The 24,910-nt window shown below is 60.1% G+C and overlaps 3 protein-coding genes and 1 long non-coding RNA gene across 14 annotated transcripts in view; 2 read left to right on the forward strand and 2 right to left on the reverse strand.

The window, feature by feature from the left end:
• Positions 1-9,054, forward strand: part of MEIOSIN (meiosis initiator) — a 21,280-nt gene extending 12,226 nt beyond the window's left edge. The window contains exons 5-14 of the mRNA XM_055551175.1: positions 452-586; positions 1,613-1,858; positions 3,513-3,621; positions 4,478-4,578; positions 5,286-5,441; positions 5,847-5,917; positions 6,846-7,010; positions 7,103-7,344; positions 8,195-8,284; positions 8,889-9,054. Coding sequence (XP_055407150.1) covers positions 452-586; positions 1,613-1,858; positions 3,513-3,621; positions 4,478-4,578; positions 5,286-5,441; positions 5,847-5,917; positions 6,846-7,010; positions 7,103-7,344; positions 8,195-8,284; positions 8,889-9,054 — 1,481 coding nt within the window. The remainder of the gene's footprint in view (positions 1-451; positions 587-1,612; positions 1,859-3,512; positions 3,622-4,477; positions 4,579-5,285; positions 5,442-5,846; positions 5,918-6,845; positions 7,011-7,102; positions 7,345-8,194; positions 8,285-8,888) is intronic.
• Positions 8,860-13,814, reverse strand: SIX5 (SIX homeobox 5). Its single transcript, XM_055551484.1, has 3 exons — positions 12,967-13,814; positions 11,199-11,995; positions 8,860-10,940 (listed from the first exon to the last, which is right to left on the reverse strand). The coding sequence occupies exons 1-3, from the start codon at positions 13,767-13,769 to the stop codon at positions 10,324-10,326; spliced, it is 2,217 nt and encodes a 738-aa protein (XP_055407459.1). The 5' UTR covers positions 13,770-13,814; the 3' UTR covers positions 8,860-10,323.
• LOC129630908 (uncharacterized) lies at positions 13,632-18,655 on the forward strand. The gene is made up of 4 exons (XR_008703808.1): positions 13,632-13,761; positions 14,024-14,097; positions 15,779-15,868; positions 16,582-18,655. It is a non-coding gene; the product is annotated as an uncharacterized LOC129630908 (long non-coding RNA).
• On the reverse strand, positions 14,232-24,483 carry DMPK (DM1 protein kinase). Of its 11 annotated transcripts, none has more exons than XM_055551486.1 (15): positions 24,099-24,479; positions 21,867-21,958; positions 21,527-21,610; positions 21,341-21,436; positions 20,899-21,047; positions 20,678-20,771; positions 20,174-20,380; positions 19,844-20,092; positions 19,051-19,136; positions 17,627-17,735; positions 16,725-16,882; positions 16,539-16,636; positions 16,332-16,378; positions 15,924-16,009; positions 14,232-14,790 (listed from the first exon to the last, which is right to left on the reverse strand). In XM_055551486.1, the coding sequence occupies exons 1-15, from the start codon at positions 24,256-24,258 to the stop codon at positions 14,496-14,498; spliced, it is 2,010 nt and encodes a 669-aa protein (XP_055407461.1). In that variant the 5' UTR covers positions 24,259-24,479; the 3' UTR covers positions 14,232-14,495. The 11 variants fall into 11 exon arrangements, with proteins under 11 accessions (XP_055407461.1, XP_055407460.1, XP_055407468.1 ...); XM_055551485.1 differs by having other exon boundaries at positions 19,829-20,092; positions 24,099-24,477; XM_055551490.1 differs by having other exon boundaries at positions 14,636-14,790; positions 15,924-16,013; positions 19,829-20,092; positions 24,099-24,472.
• Between the last annotated feature and the right edge of the window lie 427 nt (positions 24,484-24,910).

Here is a 24,910-nt window from a genome sequence, read left to right on the forward strand (position 1 = left end):
TGGGCAGGAGACCGCAAGCAGATGCAGCACCATGGCTGAGAGTGTGGGCTGAAGAGGGTCAATTTGGGAGATGTTCACAAGGAAGAATTGTGAGGCCTCGGGGAGAGGCTGCGGGCCACCCACCATCTTAAGGAGGTAGGAAGAGGAATTGGTTTGGGAGGGGAAGATGGGTAAGCATTTGGGAAGCACTGAGTCAGTCTTCTGTCTGGGCCAAGGCCCGGAATGGACCTGCAGATACCTGAGTTTTCACCTGTACTTCTGCCACCTGGCTGTGGAACTTCAGACAAGTCCCATCTCCTCCCGGGACCTCAGTTTCCACTTTTACAAAGTTTATCTGGGGACTGCAGCAGCCTCCCTCCCCCCCGTCCAGTGGGAAGCATTGTCCACAGGCAGGACTCAGGCTGGACGAGGGTGAGGCCATCTGACCTGCCTCCTTCTCCATCCTCTGCAGGGCTGGATTGGAACCCTGCTGCAGGCCCCCCAAAACAGAGACTCTCTACCCCATCCAGCTCCCCACACTCTCAGAAGTCCCGTCTTTGGGGAGCATGCCGGAAACCTCGGAAGAAAAAGCCTACCAGACCGTCAGGTACAAGCCTGCAGTAAAACAGGAAGCAGGAGTCCCACAGGAATGGGGCTCCTTCTCCAGGGTCGTCGCCACTCCAAGGAGGGCGAGTCAGCAGTCCTGAGCCTGGACCAGGCTCTAGATTCAGACATGCCTCGGTTCAACTCCTGGTGCCCTCCTCTTCCTAGCTCTGAGGCCTGGGGTCGGGGTAGGGGGGGGGGTCACTCTCATCCTCTGAGCCTCCGTTTCCTGGTTTGGATATTGGAGTGCCTGCCACAGGGTGGGCCTCAGGATTAGGAGCCCACGTGCACACCTCTCAGCAGTGCTTAAGTGGTGGGGCATGTGGCCAGTGCCCAGCAAATGGAATCGCTGTCAGCATTTATCATCCCTCTGTCCTGTCATCCATCCCTGGGCCAGGGCAGCAGGGCGCATGGGTGATGGAAGGACCCCTGTGTGGGAGGCGAGGGTCCCAAGTCCCACCTCAGCCATGCTACTGACTCACTACCTGTCTCCCCCTTTTTGAGCCCCATTTTCCATGTCTTTAAAAAGGGAGTTGGGGGACTTCCCTGGTGTTCCAGAGGTTAAGATTCCACTTTCAATTCAGAGGGCACTGGTTCAATCCCTGGTTGAGGAACTAATATCCTGCATGCCACATGACCTAGCTTTAAAAAAAAGTGGAGGGGGAGTCGGGCCTAATCAATGATTTCCAGCCCCAGCTGCACATCTGAATCACTGGGATGCTTTCCCTGCCTGTGCCTCACACCCAGAATGCTGGGCTTCAGTGATCTGGGTGGAACCTGGGCATCAGTATTTTTCAGAGTTCTCAAAGTGATTCTAACGCGGGCAAAGGAAGTGGGTATCCGACTAGATGGTCTTTAATTGAGGATCTGGGCTTACCTGAGAAGGACTGAGTGACCCAGCCAGGCAAAGCTCTGAAGCAGGTCACTGGGGCCAGAGCAGAATGTCTCCACCCCAACCCCAACCACCTTCTGGAGACAGTCCCCCCCGCCCCCAACAGCCCTGTCTGATGCCATCTCTCTCCTCTCCCAGAACACCAGACCCGGGCCCAGAACCCTCGTCGCTGTCTGGCCCTGGAGAAGCCTGAGAAGCTGGAGACCCCATCTCCAGACCAGAAAGGAGGAAATGTGGTGGGGACCACCACCCTTCCAAGATGCTGGGACTCCTGCAGTCTCCCCAGGGCTGAGGCATCCTCATCTCAAGGTGACAAGAAGGGAGGAAGATGCCAGTTGACATTGCTGGATGTGGCTGAGAACAGCATCCACTGTGACATCTCAAGTTAGTCTCTTTCCTCTCCACTAACTTAGCCAGTCATTTACACACCACTGATCAGGCACCTCCCAGCATCCTGGACACAGTCCTAGGAGCCGGGGATTGGACCATGGACAAGAGAGGTGCCATCTCTTGGCCTCTTTCCCAGTTTGCTCTTCCCTTTAGTCTCGGCTGTGGGTGTAAGGCAGGGGACAGGATCAATGCGGCCCTCACGCAAGGGCTGCAATTCACAGAACTGGGGGCAAGAGCCGGGCCTCCTCCTGAGCCTCCCTTCCTTGAAGCAGCCAGACAAATGCTCCTGTGAGCCAGCTTCAAAGGTGTGACACCCCCAGAAGACACAGGCACGACTGGAAGGCGAGGCCTCGGGTCATCCTCTTTCTCTGCCCATTCATTCAGCCCTTCCTCACAGAGCCTATCCTCTGGGCCAGGCCACAGGCATGGTGCTAGTGACTGTCCGGTGATCCCATACGCTCACTTCCTGGGGTCACCCATGAGTGGTGGGTGTTCCAGATCGTCTGTTAATCTTGTGACCTTGGGCAAGTTTCTTTAGAGCTCAGTGCCTCCATTTACTGAACTATAAATGGGTATTGGACTTCCCTGGTGGCTCAGACAGTAAAGCGTCTGCCTACAATGCGGGAGACCCGGTTTCAATCCCTGGGTGGGGAAGATCCCCTGGAGAAGGAAATGGCAACCCACTCCAGTATTCTTGCCTGGAAAATCCCATGGACGGAGGAGCCTGGTAGGCTACAGTCTGTGGGGTCGCAAAGAGTCGGACACGACTGAGCGACTTCACTTTCACTTTCAAATGGCTATTATAATAACCATATCCTTTGGCAAAGGGGTGCTGAGTAGTATGTAAAATGATTAAAACTGTGCTGGCATGGTAAGTACTATACACTTGTTTGCTACCATCATCTTCATCATCATTATTGCACTTAAATATTTTATCTTCTTTAGAGCTTCTAATCGGAGAAGGCAATGGCACCCCACTCAAGTACTCTTGCCTGGAAAATCCCATGGATGGAGGAGTCTGGTGGGCTGCAGTCCATGGGGTCTCTAAGAGTCAGACACGACTGAGCGACTTCACTTTCACTTTTCACTTTCCTGCATTGGAGAAGGAAATGGCAAGCCACTCCAGTATTCTTGCCTGGAGAATCCCAGGGACGGGGGAGCCTGGTGGGCTGCCGTCTGTGAGGTTGCACAGAGTCGGACACGACTGAAGCGACTTAGCAGCAGCAGCAGCAGCAGAGCTTCTAATAGAGATGTAGGATTCCAGAAACCTGGGAGTGATTCAGGGTACCCTGTGGCTCAGATGGTAAAGAATCTACCTGCAATGCAGGAGAGTTTGATCCCTGGATTGGGAAGATCCTCTGGAGGAGGGAATGGCAACCCACTCCAGTATTCCTGCCTGGAGAATTCCATAGACAGAGAAGCCTTGTGGGCTACAGTCCATGGGGTCACAAAGAGTTGGACACAACTGAGCTACTAACACCTTCACTTTCAAACCTCATTCAGAGTCCCCGCCCCCAGCCTGAGGTTTTGGCTGGAGTGGGAGGAGGCAGAAGGCTGTAGGAGACCCCAGCACCTCTCCATCTATGTCCCTGTGAGCCCTGGCATCTGGCCCAGTCACAGGACTGACCATCCCAACTTGCCCCCGTAGGCTGCTGTGTCAAAGATGATACTCAGGATTTGGGGTCTTATCCTGCTTTTGAGGCCCAGCAAGGGGTCGAGATGATCCATTTTCTCAACAAGACCCAGCCTGGTCCCAGGTAAGGGAAGCTCAGGGGATATGAGTTGGGGAGCTGACATGTTCCAGGGGAATGGCTAAGACCTGGGGAGAAATTGGGTCAATTTCCACCCTCTGCTGATATCCGGGGTGACCACCTCTGAGGGCCTAGCTTTGCACCAGGCATTGGGAGCCCAAGGGAAAGCCCTGCATCCTGTGTGCTGACCAGGGCTGCAGCCCCTCCCTGGCCTCCTGTCCTATCCTTCTAGCCTGTCAACACTAGTCACCCGTGTGGCTTTTTTAACAGAGTCCTTGATCATGTCGGGTTTTGGCTTTAGGCTGCTCCCTCTTATTGGGTAGAGCCCAGATATCTTAATTTGCATTTGAGACCCTCTCTTGCCCCAGCTCATCTTGCCAGGCCCTCCCCCGTGACTCTTATCCTTACCACTAAATATTCACCATTTTGGAAGGAGCCCCACCTGTGTCCCCCTGGGGCTTCTCATCCTTGGTTCCCTCTTCCTGGAAGCCTGTTCCCCTCGTCCACCTGGAAGGAACTACCCATCCTTCTACCTATCCTTCTAGCTCAGCATGGTTCTCTGTTCTGCTCTGCCCGCCTTCTCTCTTCCTCCTCAAACCCCCCTCACAGATCTGCACCCTGTGTCATCAGCTCTGATGACAGCTGGCCTCTCCTCACAAGCCCTGAAGCTCCTAAGGGCAGGCACCTCAGCTGACTAAGGTTTCTGCCCCCAGCACTCCCCCAGCGGCGGGCACAGAGCCATCTCCATCTTAACTCCACAGTGGGCGACACTGGGACACCCAGAGGGGAAGGGCTCGCTCTGTGTGCCACAGCATTTCCAGCCAGGGCTCCAGGTCTGCCTCGTGAATTCCACCTCTTGCAGGCAGAAGCTGGTGTTCTATGATTCTGGCGAGGAGGTGGGCAAGGAGTCCCCAAATGCTGACCCTTGGATTCCCGCCTGGACTGCAGAGGGCAGCCCCCAAGGTGACTGAAGCTCTGTCTCTCCCCCTTGTAGGCGGGTGTGGGGCCTTCTTGGTACCTTCTTTCTGAGGATGGCCAGGGAAGCGGGAGAGGGACGGGTGTCCACTAGGCATGGACACACAGTGCACTCGCTGTCCCCAGCCATCGGTTGCCATGGCGGACGTTGCTAATCAATCCTAACTCTTTCTCTTGATCCCAGAAACTGCTTCCGAATCTTTCTTAACACAGAGCTCCAGCTAGCTCATATCAGTCTATTGGATCTAGCACAACATCATATACATACATATATATGTATATATATGCCATCCCTAACATAATTCTGGGCTTCCCTGGTGGCTCAGTGGGAAAGAACATGCCTGCCAAGCAGGAGAGGTGGGTTTGATCCCTGTGTTGGGAAGATTCCCCTTGAGAAGGAAATGGGCAACCTGTTCCAGTATTCTTGCCTGGAAAATCCCATGGACAGAGGAGCCTGGCAGGCTACAGTCCATGGGATCGCAAAGAGCTGGACACGACTTAGGGACTAAACCACCACCACCACCACCTTGAATCCAGGCACCGCGGCTCTTAACTTCCTCTTCTAAGCACTCACATTGAGGAACTGACAGAGTCATCTTTCCCCAGTATGGGGCACCATCTCCTCAAAGCCAGCCGCTGTGTTCTGGGAAAGGGCAACACCTGACACACCCTCAAGCCTGACATTTCCTTTTCAGAGAGCCCACTGGCCTTGGGGCCTCCCCAGATTACCAACGGGATAGAGACAGACCCCCTGCAGGAGATCCTAGGGCTCAGCCCCTCCCTCTTCAGCTCCCCAGGGAAACTGCTGTCTGAACAGATCTTGGAGGACGGCAATGAATACCTGACCCAAGGTGAGCACCCAGGGCTGGACCTGAGGTTTGGTTCACTGAGAAGGGAAAAAACCCACAGTGATGCCCACTAAGTATGTAGCCTTTTTCTGGGCAGTACTGGATACCCAGGGGTGAATCCTCCCAAATCCCATCCCATCCCTGGAGCCCACAGCCTGGTGAGGAGTTGTTCCAGGCTAGCCTGGTGTGGGGAAGGAAGGCTCCAGGACCCTATAGTAGGGACCTACTCTGGAGGTCCCCCACAGGAGCTGGACTGTGAGCTGGACTTGGTCTTGGGCAGAAGATCCCAAAGCTCAAAGCCAGAGAAGGGCCCTCCAGCTATGGGGACGGCAGGACAGCAGCCCGGTGCCCCGAGAGAGGCGTTTCTGTCCCAGCCACGCTTCTGGTCTCCCTCTCTGTCCCCGACAGCTCTCTTTGAGGAAATACTGTTAGATTCTGCACCTTCACCTTCTGCCTGCATCCTCGAGGAACCACAGAAGGTAGGTATCTGCCCACACTGTCCACACACCCGTCCGTCCTTCTTCCCACCCGCCAATTCACTCATCCGTCCTCTTGACCCTTCTGTCATCCCCACCCCTCAACTCAGCTGTCTGTCCATCATGCTTCTCCTGGTCCTTCCAGAGACTCACCCTTCTATCTTTGCCCTAACCTATCTGCTGACCACCAGGCGCCCTGCTGTGTGCTGGGCCCTTGGAATGAACCACCTGTAAAGAATAAAAGCTAAAAGCTGCCAGGTGCCCAGAAAAGACCCCACATAATCTTAGGGCCGCTCTGTGAGGCAGGCTCTCTTGTGCCCCATTTAACCGGTGAGGAAACTGAAAACAGCAGGTGACCCCTGGGATCCTTGGTGCAAAAGAGCCTCCCTCTCAGGCCCCAGAGCTGACCTCCGCAGCACCGTTTGCTCCAGCAGTTCAGCCTCCAACTGACAAGAGGTGCAGCCTGGCTCTGGTCCCCAAATGGTTCTCCCTCCATGTGTGGGAAGGTGGCCCCTGCCTGAACGAGAAGCTGATTTCACAGTAGAAACAAAGATAAGACACCCTTAGTAGAGCTCTTATAAACACTGGCCTGGCCTGGCAGGGGATGTGTGGTAGCACCATCGTGGATGAAACTGACGCTCAGAGGAGTTAAAACTTGCCTAGGGTGTGCCGGCTCCCTCACAGGGGAATTGAGAGGGAGTGCCCCGGAATAGGAGGCAGAAGCCCCCAATCCACCTCTTCCCTGACCTGCTATGGGAACTGGGGAACCTTTGCTTGAACTTGTGAGGCTGTGTCCGGATGAGGATGTTTTGAACCTGAGCTGTTTCCGATGCTCGTGTGACATCCCAGGAAAGCCGCAAGTGGGGGCCATGAAGGGACACCACTGCCCCGCTCTGTCCCTCTCCTCCCATCTTTCTCCTTCATGCCCCAGGACACGCCCCCCAAGATCCCCAAAGACCCCCCTGACTCCCACAACCTGGGCCAGTCCTTGGTCTCGCTGGACCACTGCTACCTCTCGCTGAGTGAAAACAGCAAGGTGCCGTCCAGCCCCAGCTCGGAGGACACGGACACAGACTTGGTGTGGAGGCAGCAGGAGGTGAGGGAGACGGACAGCCATTGGCTGGGTCAGTCCAGGTCTCCTGCCGGCCCTCACCTACGCCCCCCTCATCTCTCTATGCTCCCCACCAGGACACTCAGGCTGACCTCGAGGGCCTGCAGTCCTCCAGCGACGATGGGGACTACACGTGGACCCCTACCCGGCGGGTCTTGCCCCTGCCCATGGCCGGGAGGAAGGCCAGGAAGGGCCGGGCCAGCCGGCATCCCCCCAAGTCCAAGGAGAGCAAGAAAGCCCCTGGCACCCCCCAGATGAAGAAGAAGTGTGTCAACGGCTTCATCATGTTCTGCAGGATGAACCGGAAGCAGTACATCCGGTGGGTGGGCGTCCTCTTCGACCCTGAAAGGGGCCCTGCCTCACTGTCCATCCACTCCCAGGGCTAGACCGCCCTCTGCTGCTGATACGCTCACCCACCACGCTCGCACTTGCCTCCCTTGGCCCCATGCGTTGTAGGCAGTGAAACCCGCCTCAGACTTATGAAAAAAAGGAAATTAATTGGCTAATATTAACTTATATAATTGATATAACTGATTAATATAATTAATTAATTACTATAATCTGAAAAAAAAGGCTCCACCTTCAGCTGTGGCTGGTCCTAGGACTCCTGTGATGCTCTTGGATCTTCACCCCCTTCTGGACTCTGTGTTCCTCTTGGCTTCAAGCTCCATCCCTGCTGGACCGGGTCGGGAGTGGGCTCACCCCTACCTAGGAGCTTCAGGCTCATGTCCTGTCTCCCACCCCAGCAACCCTGTGGGAAGACAGCTCTTCATTTCTAAGGTTTCAAGCAGAAGTTCTTGGAGCTGAACTTGATGGGATCTGTCAAGCGCCCAACCCTGAACAATCATTGCCAGCCTGCAGCTAGGGGTGGGGGAGGCCCCTCGCGCCTCAGTGGGGAAGAGCTGGTGTTCCTATCTGAGCTGCAGACACAGACCCTAGGACACCGGGTGGCCCCTCTCCAGCCACCCTTTAGTCCAGCTCCCTCCTCTGTCACCTCCGTTCCAGGGGGCACAAAAGGGAAGCCTTTCTGAGCAACATGGGAAGATCTGAGTTCTCAGATGAGAAAGTCAAGGCTCTGGGAGGGCCAGGGCCCCTTGTATGGTTGGCCCTTTGCCCAAGCCAGGCAGGGCTGCAGGCACCTCCTCACCTCCTCCCCGCTCCTGCCACAGAGCCTGCCCTGGGACCGCATCCACGGCCGCCACCAAGGAGCTGGCCCAACTCTGGCGGGTGATGACCCTGCAGGAGCGAAAACCATACTGGTGAGAAGCCCCTGCCCAGAGGCATGGGTGGTGGACGCTAGGGCCCTCCCTGCTCCTCTGAAAATCATCAGAGCCTTGAGCTCCATGATGTTGGAAACAGGGTGGGAGTCTCCTCAGGTGGGAGATCTGGGTGTCTCCAAAGTTTATGGAAGAGTTGGGGGAACAGAAGCAGAGGTGTGCTCCAGCCTGCCTGGATCTTAGAAGGGCAAATAGCTGAATTCTCAATTTGGACCCTCTTGGCCCTGAACTTCCTTTGTGCTCTCTGCTTTAGGGAGTTTCTCAGAGCAGGAAACTGAGTCTTAACGCCCTGTCACTTGGCCTCCTCCTCTCCCCGTCTCGACACCCCCTCCCTCCTGAAACCCCTCTTCTCCACCAACTTCAAATTGCTGCCACCTGCCCAGTCCTCAGTTGCACCCCTCTCCGGAAAAACAAGCGCGTGCACAGATCTTAACAGGTCTTGAATGAGCTAGCGCTTTCCTGGTGGAGCCGAATAAAGCCCTGGCCATCCCCAGCCCAGGCCCTGGTCACTACCGAGCCCAGAGCACCGGGGGTGGGACGAAGGTGAGACGGAGGAAACCCACCCATCCTGCCACCTCCCCCCCAGCACCAAGGCGCGCAGGTTCAGCCGCCAGCACAACCGGATCGTGAAGCAGGACAGCTCCAGCAGCGAGGATGAGGACTGGGAGACCCCCAAACCCTTCTACCAGCTGCTGGCCGAGAAGGCCCGAGGCTTCCCAGACCCAGTCTCTCCGGAGTCTCAGCAAGGGTGAGGGTGCAGCGTCCTCCCTCGGGCCCTGCTGTTGTTGAAACCAGGAGCCTGTGATAGTTTCCTGGGCCTCACCCCCTCTAGTGCAGGCCCCCCAGGTTGGCAGGTGGCGTTATTTATTGATCCCGATGCTTTGTGTTTGCCTTGTATGGGGCAGTCTGAACTTCTGCCCCAAGGTTGGCAAGTCTCTCACAGCCCCCTTCTACTCTGGGCAGGGGAATCAGAGAAGCTACAGAGAGGGTGGAAGGAGCCCCCTCCCACCCGAATGAAATGCAGGGAGGTGAAGTTTCCCTCTGCCTGTCCACTGCCCAGCCCAGAATCCAATGCTTTCCACCCTGTTCAATCTTACCTCACCTTCCTCCTCCTACCCTATTCTATTTATAGATTATTTATTGTTTTCAATGAAATAAAACTTTGTTACCAACAAGAGACAAGGCCAGCTGACCTGGGCCCTCTTCCTCAGCTCTATTCTCTGCAGACACCTCCCCAAACAGCTCCTCCAATCTGACCTTCAGGCCTGTCCCCGCTCAGGGAGCATGGATCACAAAGCCAGAAACTCAAGGTGTGCTCTCTGTACTTAAGCTTTTCCTTGGGCAAGTTGTTGGAAGGTAACCCACACCCCGGGAGGTTCTAGTTGTCTGTTTATTTTAATGGAAATGAAGGCATAACACGTCCTAGAAAAATAAAGATTTAGGATACAAACTAGACACAGGAGTCAGGGTTGCCCCGGTGGTCGGGGATCTTTGGTCTGGGGCTGGACAAGGTACCGGGGGCTCTAGTCCAGGAGGTGCTAACCGAGGACCCTGGCCCACACCCCCCACACCTGTAGGCAGGAAGGGCCCAGATGGGAGGGTCCATGAGTCTCTTGGCACAGGACTGCCCGTCCTCCACCCTGGATTCCAAGCAGTTCTGAGAACGCTGGACATCAGTGGAGCTATTAATAGTGTTTCAGGGAGTGATAGGGAGAGGGCTGGGGGTAGGGGGCAGGGGAAATTCAGCCGTTCGGCAGGGCTTTCAGCTCACAGCTAGTACCAGGTCAAGGGGGGACAGAGCCCCCAAGTCAGGATCCCCAAATCTCCCCATATAGACCAAGGAGAGGGCTGTAACAGAGGCAGCATCCTGTCCAAGGAGTGGACCTCCAGGGCACGGAGAGGTTGAGCGCCAGGCCTGGGAGGGTGTAGTGTGTGTGGGTAGACAGCAGCCGCTGTGAGGGTCCCTCCTCCCTGCCTGGATTTCGAGCACCATTGTCAGGGGAGGCCTGGGGGCCAGCGTGTCACAGTTCCAAGGGCTCTTCCACAGGCACTGACTGTAGCTGCGTCAGGACCTTGGTCTCGGCTTCCAGCCCCTCGTCCACCTCGCCCCCCGCGGTGGCCCCCAGGAGCAGCCCCTCGGGGTCAGGGTCCGGCAGCCTCAGCACAGTGTGGGGGGCCTGTGTTCCCAGCCCCTTCTCTTCCTCTAGCAGCCCCTCGGTGCCGGCGCTCAGTTCCAGCCCGGCTGGCCAGATGGGCACGGCTGCGGGCGACAGCAGCAGCCCCTCGGGCGGGGGTGCCGGGAAACCGGGCAGGAGGCCAGAGGAGTCTGGGGAGAAGGGCAGGCTGGGGGTGGAGGCAGCGGGGGTAGGGGGCGGCTGGGGTGGCTGCTGTGCAGGAAGTGCGCCTAAGGCGTGGGCATCCGGAAGAGCGGGGCTGGTGGCCACCGGGAGGGCTCCTTCGGGCACCGAGATGGCTGTGTCTGGCTTCAGGGGCAGGGCCAGGCTGGGGGCGGGTGGCAGGACCTGGGAGACCAGCATGCTGGTGGGGAAAGTGGCGGTGAGGATGATCTTGCCCTGCTGCACGGCCACACCTGTCACGATGGGACTGCCAGACACAGGGTTGGCCAGCAGGAAGTTTCCTGTGGGGAGAGGGGGGAGCCAAGGCACCCAGGTGAGGATGAAGCCTATGGAGGGCAGGCACAGGGATTAACCAGAGGCAGAAGGAGCCCCTTCAGGGTCAGTGTGAGGCCAAGTCTTTCTGGCCTGAGCCTCAGGAGGGTCTGGGACCCGCCAGGGAAGAGCTCCCCTCCCTCCACTGCAGTCCCAGGAGGCGCACCAGCAGCATTCCCCTCCCCAAAACAAGTGCACCCCACTACCCAGCCACCAGAAGGGGTTACCTGGGGTAGTGGCTGAAGGCAGCTGCAGCGCAGTCACACCCACGCCGGAGTTGATCAGGTGCACGTTGGCAGGGCCCGAGGCACCAGCCACCTTCACTGGGCTGCCTGGCCCAGCTGCCAACAGCTGCAGCGGCCCCACAGCCTGGGGCAGGGTCACCACCTGTGAGGTGGGCACCACCTGGGGCAGGTTCAACAGCGGGGAGGTGGGGCCCAGGCCAGCAGGGTAGCCAGGGGGTGGGGAAAGTGGCACCACTTGGGGAGCAGCCATGGAAGTCACTGGTCCTGGGGGCAGTGGAAATGTGGCTGCCGTAGGGGGGCCAGGCACCACTTGGGGCAGAGGCGTAGGGACCTCCTCTCCAGGGGGCCCTGAAGCAGTCACCTGAGCCCCCTTGGTCTCCGGGGCTTCAGGCTGAGCCTCCTCCAGTCGAACCTCCCCGGTCTGAGGGTCCAGGACCAGGGAGGTCTTGCCCTCGCTCGCCCCTTGGGGGCTGGGCTGTGGAGCAGGGGCACCCCCAGTGAGCAGCAGGGGGCCCAGGCCGGAGGCCTCGCCCAGGGCCAGGCTGTTGATGATGACGGGGCTCCCATTGAGGAGCACTGCTGGAGAGCTGCCGGCGGCCAGGAAGCTCCCATTCACCAGGATGGAGGAGGAGGCAGGGCACGGTGCGGGAGGGGAGGCCCCGGCCAGGAATATGGAGCCTGGCGCTGGGCCCTCGGCAGCCGCCGAAGCCGCCCCCCTCTCCAGGTCCTCAGGACTGCGGCTGGACTCGTCCTCAGTAGTGGGGTTTCCATCAGACTCGCTGGCCAGAGAGAGGATTGTGAGTGGTGGACTCATGCTGTGTTTCCCCTCGGGCCAGCCCCATTCCTGCCGGGAGCCAGCGGCAAAGTGCTCCGAGGAAGCACAAGCCGCCCACTGCCTCCCCATGTTCCCCAGCCCAAAATTTTGTGGGCAATTTCAGGGAGTTAATGAAACCTCCTCTCTGAGACCCCAGGGAGGAGTCCCTGCAAGCCTGGTCCTGATACCACTGCCCAAAGGTTCAAGCTGAACGCTGAGGGTGAAAGGGGGCCCTCCTCTCCCAACTCCTCGGCTTTAGGATCCGGGAGGCTGAGCAACCGGGCTGCCCGAAGTCTCCAGAGTCCGCCTGAAAACAGCCGAGTGGCTTTGGAGACACTAAGGAGGGATTCGCCAGCTCAGTTCCCGGTGCCCAACCCCCCCTTTCCCCTCCCCCCGGGCGTCGGAGAAGGAGCGAGAGGCCGGCGCGCAGGGTGGGAGGGGAAGGGCTTGGGTTACAGGGAAACCGGAGCTGGGGAAGGTTCACGTTTCACAACAAAGACAGACGACGGACCACGCTGTTTGGGCCCTGGGAGGGGGGGGGGGGGGGCGGGAGAGACGATGAGACAGCCGCGGTCAGGGAGGGACTGGCCGCGAAGGGGCCTTAAGAAGCCCCTACGCCCGGGAGCGAGGACAAAGGCCACTCCTTTCCCGCAGCCCCTTTTTCTCACTGCCGCCCCCAAGTCTAGCCGCGGGCGCGGATGGGATCTGGGACTGAGCTTTGAGTGGAGTAGAGGGAGGCGGTCTCCGCAGCCTCTGCGAGAGGAGCAGCGGTGTCAGGGTGGAGGGCTGGGCGAGTGCCTAGTTAATCCACGCGGATTCCTCGCGCTCGGCGGGCGCCTGAGGGTGTGAGGGGGGGCGGTGTCCGAGGACAACGGGTCTGGGAGAGGGGGGTACGTCCCCGGGAAAGCCGGACTAGCGCCGCCCCGGGCCCCTCACCTCTTGCAGGGCGCGCCGCCGCCGCCCCCGGTCCGGTCGCGCTGTCGTCGGTTCTTGAACCAGTTGCTGACTTGCGTGAGCGAGAGGCCGGTGAGCGTGGCCAGGCGGCGCTTTTCGTCCGGCGTGGGGTAGCGGTTGCCGCGATAGCAGGCCTTCAGCGCGGCGCGGGAGCGCTCCTTGAAGCAGTAGACGGTCTCCTCGCCGTCCCAGATGGTCTTGGGCAGCGGGAATTTCTTGCGCAGACGGTACTTGTCCACCGCGCCCAGCGCGCGGCCGCGGGCCCGCTCGGCCTCGTGGTAGCGCGCGCGCAGGTAGAGGTCCTGAAGGAAGGCGTGGTGGGCGGCGGGGAAGGGGCGGCTCTCGAGCAGCCGGTAGAGCTCGGCGTACTCGCCTCGCTGGAAGGCAACCAGGGCCCGAGCGCGCAGCACAGGATCGCTGCCACGTAGGCGCTCGGCCGGGGGCAGTGCGCCCAGGAAGCGGCTCAAGCGGCCGGCGTGGCCCGCCTGTAGCAGCGCCTCGCACACGCACGCCACCTGCTCCGGCGAGAAGCGGAGCCCCGTGGGCGGCTCGGCAGCGGCCTCGGGGGGCGACCCGGGGACGCCTGGGGATCCGGGGCCCTCCACTTTCACCGCCGTTTCGCCCGCCCCGGCCCCGGCCGCCGCCGCCGCCTCACCCTCGGCCGCCTGCAAAGTCTGCAGGAGCTGGCGCGCTTCCTCCTCCTCTTCTTCGGTCGCCGCCGCGGCTACCACTGCCTCCCCCCCGGCCGCCGGCCTCGCGTTCGGCTCCGCAGGCAAGGTAGCCATGTTTTGCAACTTTGGGAAGTTCCTCCCTCCTTCTCCTCCCTCGGGCTTTCCCCAGCCCCCTCCCCCGCCCGTCTCCCCTCCCCACCCCACCCCCCACTTCGTGCTTCCCGATCTCCCGCGGACCCGCGTCTCCCCTCCTCAACACCGATGCCAGGCCCAGCTCTCTACTAGGGTCTCTGTCCCAGTGTCTGTGTGTGTGCCCGTCCCCCTCCCTGTCTGTCCGTGATTCTCCCTTTGTTTTCCCTCCGCCTCAGGCCGCGCTTTTTGCCTCCCCCCGCGTGTGCCTCTGGCTCAGGGCCTCAGTTTCCCCATCGGGACAACGGAGAAGGTAACGGGCCGTCCGGGAGGGTTAAGGGCGCGAAGCCACCTCTGCCCCGAGACTAAGCTTCTGCACGCCGCCGTCTCCAGGGTCCTCCGAAGGCCCCCCTCACTCCCCATCTCGGCCCACGCTCCGCCCCTCGGAATTCCCGGCTCCGCAGGGGGGCGGGTCTGGTTGGGAGAAAGGGCGGGGGAAACGGGCTGGAAAGTTTGCAGCAACTTTTCTCGAGCCTAAGTCTCTGGAGCGGATGAGCGTGGCCCGCGCAGGCGCAGTGGTAGGAGGATGGCTGCGCTAGCTGCCAGTCCAGCCCGCCTCTTCAACGCTGTCGAATGGCACAGCTGGGCCACAGCTGGACAATGGGCGGTGCCTCCGAGGGGCCTGCTCGTCTTCTCCTATTGGCCGGCTGCCTAGGCCACGCCCCCAGCCCTACCCCCACCCGATTCGTCCGCTTCGCCTCCCGCTAGCTTCCTGCCAGGCCATTGGCCGCCTCCGCTCGCCTTCCGATTGGCCCGCTGAGCAGCCTCTTGCCCTCGACTCAAGCTGCGGACCCCAAGGAATTTCAGAATTTTGGGCAGACGGAAGGGCCTTTTATTCGCGAGGATCGGGGGTGGGGGTCCTAGGTGGGGAAAGACAATAAATATCGAGGAATGTCGGGGTCTCAGTGCATCCAAAACGTGGATTAGGGTGCTGGGGTCCTGGAGCCTGTCAGCGGGTCAGAGGAAAGGTCAATAAATACCCAAACTGCCGAGGCGGATGGAGCCGGCGGGCTCCGAGAGCAGCGCATGTGAGAAGGAGGGCGCGAGAATCCCGGAAAAAGCGGGGCTGTCAAAAACAAAGATTCCCAAGAAAGCAGGCGGAGCTCGCGCTAGACTTTCGCTGCGGAAAGACAGCCTTCCTGAGGGGGCGGGGCCTCATGCACAAGGAGGATTTGTGGTTTGCGAGCCAATGTGGGGGGGTGCCTGGAGGATGAGAAACAGATGAGCCCTGGCCCTGCTGCCTTCTGTAGGTCGCAGCTTGCCCATCCACGTCGGGGGCCTCAGCTAGGCAGGCGGAAGAGGTCCGCGATCCCCCCCCAGCAGCAGCAGCAGCAGCAGCAGCAGCAGCAGCAGCAGCAGCAGCAGCAGCAGCAGCATTCCCCGCTACAAGCCTCCCTGGAGCCGCAGCCCCGGATCCTCCCTCCCCGGCCGCCAGGGGGCGGGCCCGGATCACGGGGCTGAAGCTGGGGCGGAGACCCACGCTTGGAGTGTTGTGAACTGGGAGGCGATGGGAGGGGCTTCTGGGCCCTGCCTCGGTCACCCAACCCTCCAGCAGAGCCCGAGTGTAGAACAGGCTCGGGTTCTAGGGTTCAGGCGGAGAAGGCGGCTCCCGGGCGGGGTCAGACTGCGGTGAGATGGCCGGCGCAGGCCACCAACCCAATGCAGCCCAGGGCGGCGGCAACAGCCAGAGCAGCGGCGAACAGGAGCAAGGAACGCGCCTCCGATAGGTCAGGCCTAGGGACCTGCAGGGAGAGGGCGAGGGTCAGCGCCCAGCGACACGAGCCTCTGATTGGCTCCCGGGACTTGCCCCGCCTACGCCTAAGAGGGTCCACAACCCCCGGAACCCGCCCCGCCCCCCTCACAGGGCGGGTAGCTCTGGTTGGCCGGCTCGCAAACCTAAGTCTTGTCCGAACTCATTATTGGCTGCTTCCTAGAGACCTGTGTTGATTGGCTGCCCGAGAACCCTCCCCTCCCCACCGCTGGCCGAGCCCCGCAGAGGCGCTGCTAAGCAGAGGCGATTTCGGGTACGTGGAGCTGGGCGGGGGCGCGCGGCGGGCGGGCGTGAGCAGCCGGACGTACCCTGGCAGGGAGCAGCAGGTGGCGGCGGTGCATGGGGCCTGGCCCCACCAGCGGGCATTGGCCCAGAGCCACGGCCGGGGGGCCATCTAGCTGGAGAGAGAAGGGACAGGTGACCCGATCTGAGCCCCGCTCGGCCCGGCCGCCCTCGGCGGGGGGCGAGAGACAGCGAGGGGAGTCGAGGTCAGAGAGGTTATCTAGGGAGACCCCAAATGGGATATCCCGAATGGGGATATGGTGAGAAGCCTAAACGAGGGAGATCTGGTCGATGTGGGGTGAAGGGAGAATATCTACTGACTGCAACTACAAAGAGAGGGGAGCCCTAAATCTGGATGGGGGTATGGGGTGACAGAGACAGGGGCAGCAGACAGGGGCAGCAGGCTTGACGCAGGGGAAAAAGAGGGGTCTTACATGGGAAGGTGGATCCGTAGCCCGGGGACTGGGGACCCCCGTGACAGCTGGAAGGAGAAGAGAGAGGCGTAGGGCGCGTGGAGGGACGACGAGGGCGGTGGCGCGGCGTGCCCCAGCCTGGCCCCTCGCCCTCCCCCAGGTGTGTACACCTGCCGCGGGCCCACCTCCCCCGGGCACCTCAGGGAAGGGGGCGGGTGAGGGACTCGCCTGCGGCTCCCCCGGCCTGAAGCAACTCCATCCTCTCCTGCAGCTGCCGGACGTGCGCCTCCAGGTCGCGGTTCCGAGCCTGGGCCTCCCGGAGTTGACTGCGGGGAGGTGAGGACCGTGAGCCCTTGAGGCTCTGGCTTGAGAGGCTGCTAAAGGTGGTGACTGCCCCCGGGCCCCGACCCCGACCTGGCGAAGTTCTGGTTGGCCTTATGGATGGCCGCTAGCTCCTGGCTCAGGCTCTGCCGGGTCAGCACCTCCTCCTCCAGGGCCTCCTGGAGCTCCCGCAGCGTCACCTCCGGCTCTGCCACCGCCTCCGGAATGGTCTCCGGAACTGCCGCTTCAGCCTGGGTATGGAAACGGGGCTTAGGGTGGCCTGAGGCCTGGGGAGCATTCAAGGCTTGAGCATAGATTGCAGGACTGGGGTCCTCCCTTGACCTCTATTCCTGCACCCCCTAGATCCTTCTGGAATCTCCACAGCTCCACAGTGATCCAGACTCACTCCTTTGGAGGGGTAATGCCAGCCCAGTCCTACTCATCTCCAGCCTTTACTCTGGTCTCCTCCCATGCACACCAAAACCAAAGGGCTGTTCCTACAACACTGCCCAACTTGACCAGGTCCCTCCTCTGCTCAGATTGTCTCCAGCCCTTCAGAGCCTTCAGGAGGAGGCACACCACACTGAAAGGCCCTGTCTGGTGTGCCTGGGCTGGCCTCAGCCACCCCACTCCTCATTCTTCACCGTCCTTTCTCCCGGAACAGTGCAGCCTTACCACACTCCTTTCACATTTAAGAGCAAAATCAGCTGGTTCCCACCTCAGAGCCCTTACTCTTAAGCTTCTCTTTGCTTTTCCTCCTTCTCCGGGGCTTCCCCTCCCATAAGAGTCCCCCTCCATGCATTAGAAATTAGAACTCAGTGACCTGTTCTAATTTCTTTGTGAGGGTCACGTCTGACCGAAGTAGCCTTGTCTCTACTTGGTCTTCCACCCCTTTCTATTGAGGAAGTTCCCAGAAGGTCCAGCATTCCATGGCACACAGTATCCCTGAAGGCCTTCCCTTCTCATCCCTCACTGACTCTCCTCCAGGGACTCACCGTTTCCTCTAGCGGGGGCACTGTGGGTTCCAGGCTGGGCTCTTGCAATGGCTCAGGCAATGGCTCGGCCTCCAGTTCCATGGGCGTGGAGCCTAGGATCTCATCATCCCTGGGGAGAGGAGGCGGCCAAGGGGTGGGAGGGTGAACTGGCCTCACCCCAGAGGCTGCTAATCCCCTGGGTTTAGAGCCAGGACAACCTAGCCTATGCCCTGGGGCAGCCAGACCTGAAGTCTCTGTGGTTTAAGGAGGGGAAGAGGCAGAGTGAAGGGGACAAATTGCCAGGCTGGGGGTGGGGGGTGGGGAACAGGTCCTCCTCTTGTTAGGAAAAGGCCAGCCCCTGGCATGGCCTCAGGCCCCTGGATGCTGAGCTTCCCTTCTTTGGGAACCTGGAGTCAAGACACCCATGTTCTAAGATCTTCCCTTCCCCTCTGTCTCCATGTCCCTTTCTCAGGCTCCTCTCCTTAGGGACTTAGGAAGTGAGGGGCACACTGCCCAGCTCTGGCAACCTCCGAAGAGGTGGTCTTCAGATTGGGTGTGGGATTCCAAGACTGACAGTAGAGAGCAGTCTACGCCCTCAGACCCAGGTGCTGGGAGGAAGACAGACCCTCCCAAGGAATATGAAATTGCAATAAAAGTGATGTTCCCTCCAACTCAGCAGTCCTTCTTACGGAACTGGTCCTCAAGGACCCAATGACCCTGGACGAGGATAAAGACCTTTGCCAAGACCAATTCGTGGCTGTTCATCCAGCTTAGGTCAGGACAGAGAGGCTGGTTGACTAAGTCCTGCCGGTCCAGTTGGGAGAGCACTCCCCAGCAGGTCAGGATTGTGTGGTAGTTTGTTCGTGATAAGAAATGGCATTTGCAGTACATTGTCCAATAACAGAACGGGTTAGAATACAGCATGTTCCCACAGTTGTTAAGGAGGTGTGTGTGTGTGAGCCAGGGACCGCTGCTGCTGGCGGGCTTCATCTGATATAATTGTGATAAGCAAATGTATTATTTGCAGAATCAATGTTTTAAAAAGCCTTTGTGGTTATGTAATTCAATGAGTCTGTGTTCTTTTAAGACTGACTTAACAATTCTAAACTCCTTATTTTCTAAGACTGTGAGGTCCCATGACTGTACACTAGACATGGAAAAGTGGAAAGTGAGAAGATTCTGCAAGGCCAAGTCTGTGACTCTGAGGTTTTACAACTGAATCTAAATTTCAAAGTTCTCATGGTCTGAGAATTTAAGGTCTTGCAACTCTGGGCTCCTAAAAGTCCTTACTTCCCAAGACGATAAGGTTCCAAGATTGATCCTGCAAGTCTCCTGGGCGCCATCAGGGCAGGATGTGATAACCTGGAGCAGCCCCCAGGGCCTCTTGGGGGGCCTTTCCCCCTCCCCCATCCACTCCTTTCAGGCTGCAAAGGGGCCATGCTTACCTGAGGGCCATGCAGGAGTAGGAGTAGCCCACGAAAGGCAGGTGGACACCCAGTGGCATGCCTTCCTGCATGTCTGACAGCGTCTCCTAGGCAAGAGAAACCCAGATGTGAGGTGAGCAGCAGCTGTCAGGACTGGCCCCTCACCCATTCCCAGTGTTGGCTTAAGTGCCCACCACTCCCCACCCCAGCCCGGGGTCTATCTAAAGTGGACTCCACATAATTTTATTACATCCTGCTGTTTCCTTCAGGGCACTTGCCACAGTAAAGGTATATCTTCTCCTAACTGTAAGTAGAGGAGGGTGGGGACCAGGGCTGATTTGGTCCATGAGTGTCCCCAGTAGTGCCCAGCACAAAGGCAGTCAGACAGAGCAAGCCTGGGGGAGCTTGTACCAACAGCTGAGGGAGAGAAGGCCTAAGGAAGGGAGGGAGGTTCCTCTATGGTGCTTTCTCACCTCTCATCCTTCCAGGTCACGTAGCCCCCTCCTCCAGGAAGCCCTCCAGGACCTTTCATGCTACATCAGGAGGCACGCCCCCTGCACCTCCCCGCCCGTCTCAGCCCTGATCCCTCTGGGGCGTCACTGTCAGGGACAAGTCTGGGTCTCCCACTGGACTGTGAGTCTAGGTCACTGCTGGCTTCCCAGTACTTGGCCCCCACAGAGCAGGGGTTCTGGGGAAGCACTTATTTCAGGACCCCAGGAGGAGGGTACTCTCCTAACCTCAGTGTTATGGCGGAGGTATGAGGGGTACCTTCTGCAGAGCTGGGGTCGCAGGTACCTACCCCGCCCCCGCTCACCATGGCAGTGAGCCCGTCCTCCACCATATCGAAGTTGCACGTGTCCGTGGCACCCTCGAAATCTGGCGTGAAAGGAGGAACGCTGTCTCGGAGGCTGTCCCATTCAAGGCCAAAGAAGAAAGGATGCTTCCGGAAATCCCCTGCTCCGTTCCGGCCCAGGCGCACCTCCGGGGGACACAGCAGCTGCTGGATGAGGTCTCGAGCCTCCTCGGGGACGCCTGTGTCGGCCAGCGGGAGAGAGAGGTGCTCCTGCTCGGAAGGGGCGGGGAAGAGGGGCTGTTACCTGGGAGCCTTCGAGGAGAGGTCACGGGCTCCCCGGGCGGTGCTCACCCTGTAGTGCACGATCTTGCCATAGGTCTCGGCGGTGGAGTCGGCGTAGAAGGGCGTCTGCCCATAGAACATTTCATAGGCGAACACGCCCAGCGCCCACCAGTCACACTCGGGCCCGTAGCTGCCAGTCCCCGGCCCGCCGCCCACCGCCTGCAGGATCTCGGGAGACAAGTAGTCCGGGGTGCCCACAGCCACCAGCGACCGCACCTGAGCCAACAGGACCATAGCTGAGCTTGGCCCCGCCCCTCCTATCTCTGACTCCGCCTCCTCCTAACCTCGCCCCTGCAGCTTAGTCCCTCCTTCTGCCTGTTCTAACACCGAGCCCCCACAAGCAGGCTTAGTCCTGGTCGCCTCTTTCCCCTCCATATCTGGTCCTGCCCTCACACTGGCTCGGCCTGCACGCCTCAGGCCCGCCCCACACCCTGCCCCTCCGGTTCCGTCCTCCACCCCGACCCCACCCCTTATTGGTCGCTGGAGCTGCCCCAGGACCGACACACGGCTCACCGTTCCATCCGCCCGCAACTTGAGGCAGGAGCCGAAGTCGGCCAAGCGGATGTGTCCGCAGCGGTCCAGCAGGATGTTGTCCGGCTTGATGTCCCTGCGCGGAGGGAAGAAGGAAGGGGAGGGGGATACGCGAGCCTCTCTCTCGTTGTCTCACCAGGCCCCACCCTCTGAAGGATCACAGCTCTCCGATTCCCGCGCCCCTGGGCCCCGGCAGCGCCCACCTGTGCACGTAGCCCAGCCGGTGCACCGAGTCTATGGCCATGACAATCTCGGCCAGGTAGAAGCGCGCCATCTCGGCCGGTATCCGCTCCCCAAACTTGCTCAGCAGCGTTAGCAGGTCCCCGCCCACGTAGTACTCCATGACAAGGTACTGGGAGGGGGCGTGTTATGGGGGTCGGTACCCCGACTGGGCACCGATCTCTGACATCCCAGGACAAAGACTCCCAGAGACGCCCCATCTCTGGGCAGAGACCCCGCAGGCGCAGCCACAAGAGATTTCCCAGGCCAAAACAGACACCCTCCCCCACCCCCAATCCTCGTTCCTCCAGGATGTCACTAGACAGAAATTCATTCCCCACCAAGAGAGTCAGGGAGAAAGAGAACCCAAAGACCTTCCCCAATGTCCAGAGTATGGAACCCACAGTCGCCCAGCCTGGGGCTCACCAGGTAGTTCTCGTCCTGGAAGGCGAAGTGCAGCTGCGTGATCCAGCGCTGGTCCCCGTTCACCAACACGTCCCTCTCTTCGCGGAAGCACGACACCTGCGGGACACCCGGAGCTGAAGCGGGCGGGGGAAGGGGGCGACGCAAGGGGGGATCCTCAGTACCCTGCCCACCCAGCCCGGCCCTCACCTCGCCTCTCTTCAGCATGTCCCATTTATTCATGATCTTCATAGCATACACTTGGCCTGTCTGCTTCATCTTCACCACCGCCACCTGAAGGCCCAAACAGGGTAACCGGGCGGAGGTGGACAGGAGACACCCGGGATCCCGGGGAAAGGACTCCGCCCGTAACCCGGCCCAGGCGTGGCCCCGCCCCCCCACAAGCCACGCCCATCGGCCTCAAGCCACGCCTTAGGCTCTAAACTCAGTCATTCATCACTTTCTCAGGCCTGTCTCCTACATCCCCCTCCCACTGTAGGAAAACGCAGGTTCCAGCCCCACTGAGCCGCCTTGGCTGCTCCAGGCTCACCTCGCTGAACGCCCCGCGTCCGATCACCTTCAAAATCTCGAAGTCATCTCTCTGCAGTCGGACCTCCTTAAGCCTCGCCGCGATGGGCTCCACTGGAGGCGTGGAGGGAACCAGAATCACAGGGACTGACATTGGAGACCAGGCAGTCCCACCCTCGGTCCCCTGTCCTTGCCTCTGCCCTGAGGGCTCTCTGCCTCCGTCTTCACATAAACGTTTTGTGAGGTTTGGGGGGCCCTAAACTGCCCTCCTATGGAGAGAGGTGTGATGTCTGTGAACCCCTTTCTGGGACAGACATTAGGCCAGAGGGCTCTCCGGGGTGCAGGATGAACGGGTTGAGGTAACAAGTCTGCTGAAAGGAGTCTGTGATGAACAGAGAGAGAAGAAACAGGCCCAGTTCACAGAGCTCCTGGGGCGTCAGTCTCGACTCCCGGTGACCTGGCCCACCCCCAGCGCGCTCTCTCATTCAGTCTGTCTTGCGTTATGGCCCAGAGCCTGCAATTTAATCCAGCACCTTAGGCTCAGATACAGGTGGCTTGTGGCCCACACTTTGGGAAATCCCGAGTTTAGGGTTGGGGCCAGGAGAAGGAACAGGAGAGGGAGACGAAGCCAGCGTGGATCTACAGCCTGGGCACCAGAGCTGCAGACGCGGTCAAATGCGTTCTCTCTGTGTTCTCAACTCCAGGAGGAGGTTTTACTATCACTCCTTATCTACAGATAGGGAACCAAGACCCAAGACAGGTGAAGTCCTCTGCCCAAGGTCCTAGAGCCAGCAATGTGGCAGAGGGCAGTTTGGGAGAGAGAGGGCAGAGGGTGGAGGCAGGCGATTCAGGGGCAGGGGGACAGGGAGGCCTGGAAGAGGCTGGGAGCCTCCGAGGCAGGAGGGAGAGGGAGATGGGTATAGCTAAGGATAAGGGAAGATACTGTGGGTTACGGAGAGGGTTTGGGGTTTGGGGTTCGGGGACAGTGGGCAGGCTGGGAAGCAGCAGCCAGGGCCCAGGACGGGGGAGGGAGGAGAGAGCCAAGACATTGAGCCCTTTTAAGGCAGCGGGAACCCAGGCCCCCTCCCCCGCCCCGGCAGCCTGACAGGGGAGGGGCCGCAGGATGCTGCCCGGGCCACAAAAGGAGCGCTCCTTACAGGAGTGCTGATTCCTGTCCCCGCCTCAGGTCTCAGTTTATCCTGCAGCAAGAAGGGGGCTGAGAGAGTTACTAAGGGCTGGGGGGATGTGAGGAGAAGGTTCTCCCAGAGGCCAAGTACTTGGCCTCCACCTTCCCATCTGCAAAATGAGGAGAGAAGCAGGGCCTGGGTCAGAAAGGGATGGACACGAGAGGGAGCAGAAGGCAGAGAGAGAGGACACAGGGACGGGGACAGGGACACACAGGGTCCCAGGACCAGGAGCAGGCTACTGAGGGCCAGAATGGCAGATGTCAGAGAGACAGAAACCTGAGTGCACCAGAACCCCGGCCAGGAAGGGCTGAGGGCAAACGAAGCAGGAGGCTGAGGCTAAACCATCTTCCCTGCGGACCTGTCTCCAGGGGAACACTCAGCTAGAAGGGACTTGGTGGGGGGGGGGGGGGGGCATGCAGCATGGAACCTGCAGAGAAAGTGGGCCCTCCCAGAAGAACCCTGGTTGTTCCTCCTCCAACGAGGGGGTGCTGGGTGATGCCTGTCTGCAGAGCTGGTTCTCCCTGGGGCCTGAGTCACCGCGCCCTCCCAGGGCCTGGGCACCTGTTGGGGCAGCTGGAAAGGCTGGCGCCGAACACCTGTCCGTCGGCCGCACCCCTGGCAGCTGCCCTGTTCTGTCTCTCCTGCTCCCCCTGCACTCTGGCAGGGTGGAGGGCCATGGAGCCCATTTTGGTGGTGGTGGTGGGGAGTTCCCTAGGAGACAGGGCTCCCCAGCAGGTCCCTAGGCCTAGACTCGGGGAGGGGGTACAGGGGGACCACAAGAGGCAGCGCCCAGCCCAGCTGACCATGGCTCCCAAGTCTTGGTTCTGAGTCATGGCTACCCTGGCCTCTGCTGACCCCGCTCTGCCCTGCCCAGTGGGGCACAGGGGGAGGCACACGTCGCCCCAAGTTCTGGGCTCCTGAATGGGAAGCTCGCCCTATGTCCATCCTGCCCCCAGCAACCAGCCCAGAGCCACCTCCTCCCTCTGCCCTGCCCCCATCCCCAAACCTGGGCCGGGGGTAGGGGGTAGAGAGGGTGGAGAAGCCCCTGCAGAAAGGTGGGCACTCACCCCACTCCAAGAAGTCGGCCACATACTTGTCCTGGGCCAAGTCGGAGGCGCCCAGCTCCTGGTGGACGCCCAGGAGAAGGTCGAGCAGGGGCTCCAGCCCCAGGAAGCCGGGGTCCAGCACCAGCTGCTGGAGCCGCCTCAGCCGCACCTCGGCTGACATGTCGGGCAGGCAGCACCATGGCCCCCTCCCTGGGCCCGGGGCTCAGGGTCCTCCCTTCACGGGGCCTGAAGGGCCCTGTGGGGGCCCCGGCCGCATGTCTGCCTGTCCCTGGCTGTCCCCTGGGCCTCTCTGGCCACTTCTCTCCGCTGGCTGCGAGGGCCTCCTCCCTTTCTCCCCACCCCTCGGGCCGGCCCCCTCCAGCCTCCTGGCCTTAACCCCTCACAAGCCAGGGCCCCCCCACTCCCGCCTCCCTGGGCCCCTCAGAAAGCTTCAGCATGAGGTGGGGGGCAGTGGAGAATCTCAACCCTCAAACTCTCCCCCTCCCCCACCGAAAAGGCCTAGCACGGGTGTGACCGATGGCAGAGATGAGCCCTCCCATTCCCCGGAGGGGACCAATTGAGGTTCAGAGTGATCTGGTAACACCCCTCCCAAGCTCTGGAGCTGGGAGGGGAGAAAAAGGGGTGAGGCCTGGGAAGAGGGGGCAGGAGGCCAGGGCAGCTTTGCGGGTGACTCAGCCAAGGATTCAGACTTTGGGACGGTTTAAATTTAGCCCTCAGGCCCTGTTTTACACTGCCTTTTTTTTTTTTTTTTTTTGGCAGGAGGTGGGGAAGGGGCGGTGAGAGAATCGGGAACGGAGGCCCTCAGCAGCCAG

This window comes from Bubalus kerabau, chromosome 17 (genome assembly GCF_029407905.1).
Source record: "Bubalus kerabau isolate K-KA32 ecotype Philippines breed swamp buffalo chromosome 17, PCC_UOA_SB_1v2, whole genome shotgun sequence".
NCBI lineage: Eukaryota > Metazoa > Chordata > Mammalia > Artiodactyla > Bovidae > Bubalus > Bubalus kerabau.

Coding starts and splice junctions, on each gene's coding strand:
- SIX5 (XM_055551484.1), bottom strand. CDS start 13,769: ATGGCTACCTTGCCTGCGGAGCCGAACGCGAGGCCGGCGGCCGGGGGG. Junction 11,996..12,966: donor GGCGGCGCGCCCTGCAAGAG/GTGAGGGGCCCG, acceptor CTCTCTGGCCAG/CGAGTCTGATGGAAACCCCA. Junction 10,941..11,198: donor GCCTTCAGCCACTACCCCAG/GTAACCCCTTCT, acceptor CTCTCCCCACAG/GAAACTTCCTGCTGGCCAAC.
- DMPK (XM_055551485.1), bottom strand. CDS start 24,258: ATGTCAGCCGAGGTGCGGCTGAGGCGGCTCCAGCAGCTGGTGCTGGAC. Junction 21,959..24,098: donor GGCCGACTTCTTGGAGTGGG/GTGAGTGCCCAC, acceptor CCACGCCTCCAG/TGGAGCCCATCGCGGCGAGG. Junction 20,772..20,898: donor CGGCTGGGCTACGTGCACAG/GTGGGCGCTGCC, acceptor CCCTCCGCGCAG/GGACATCAAGCCGGACAACA.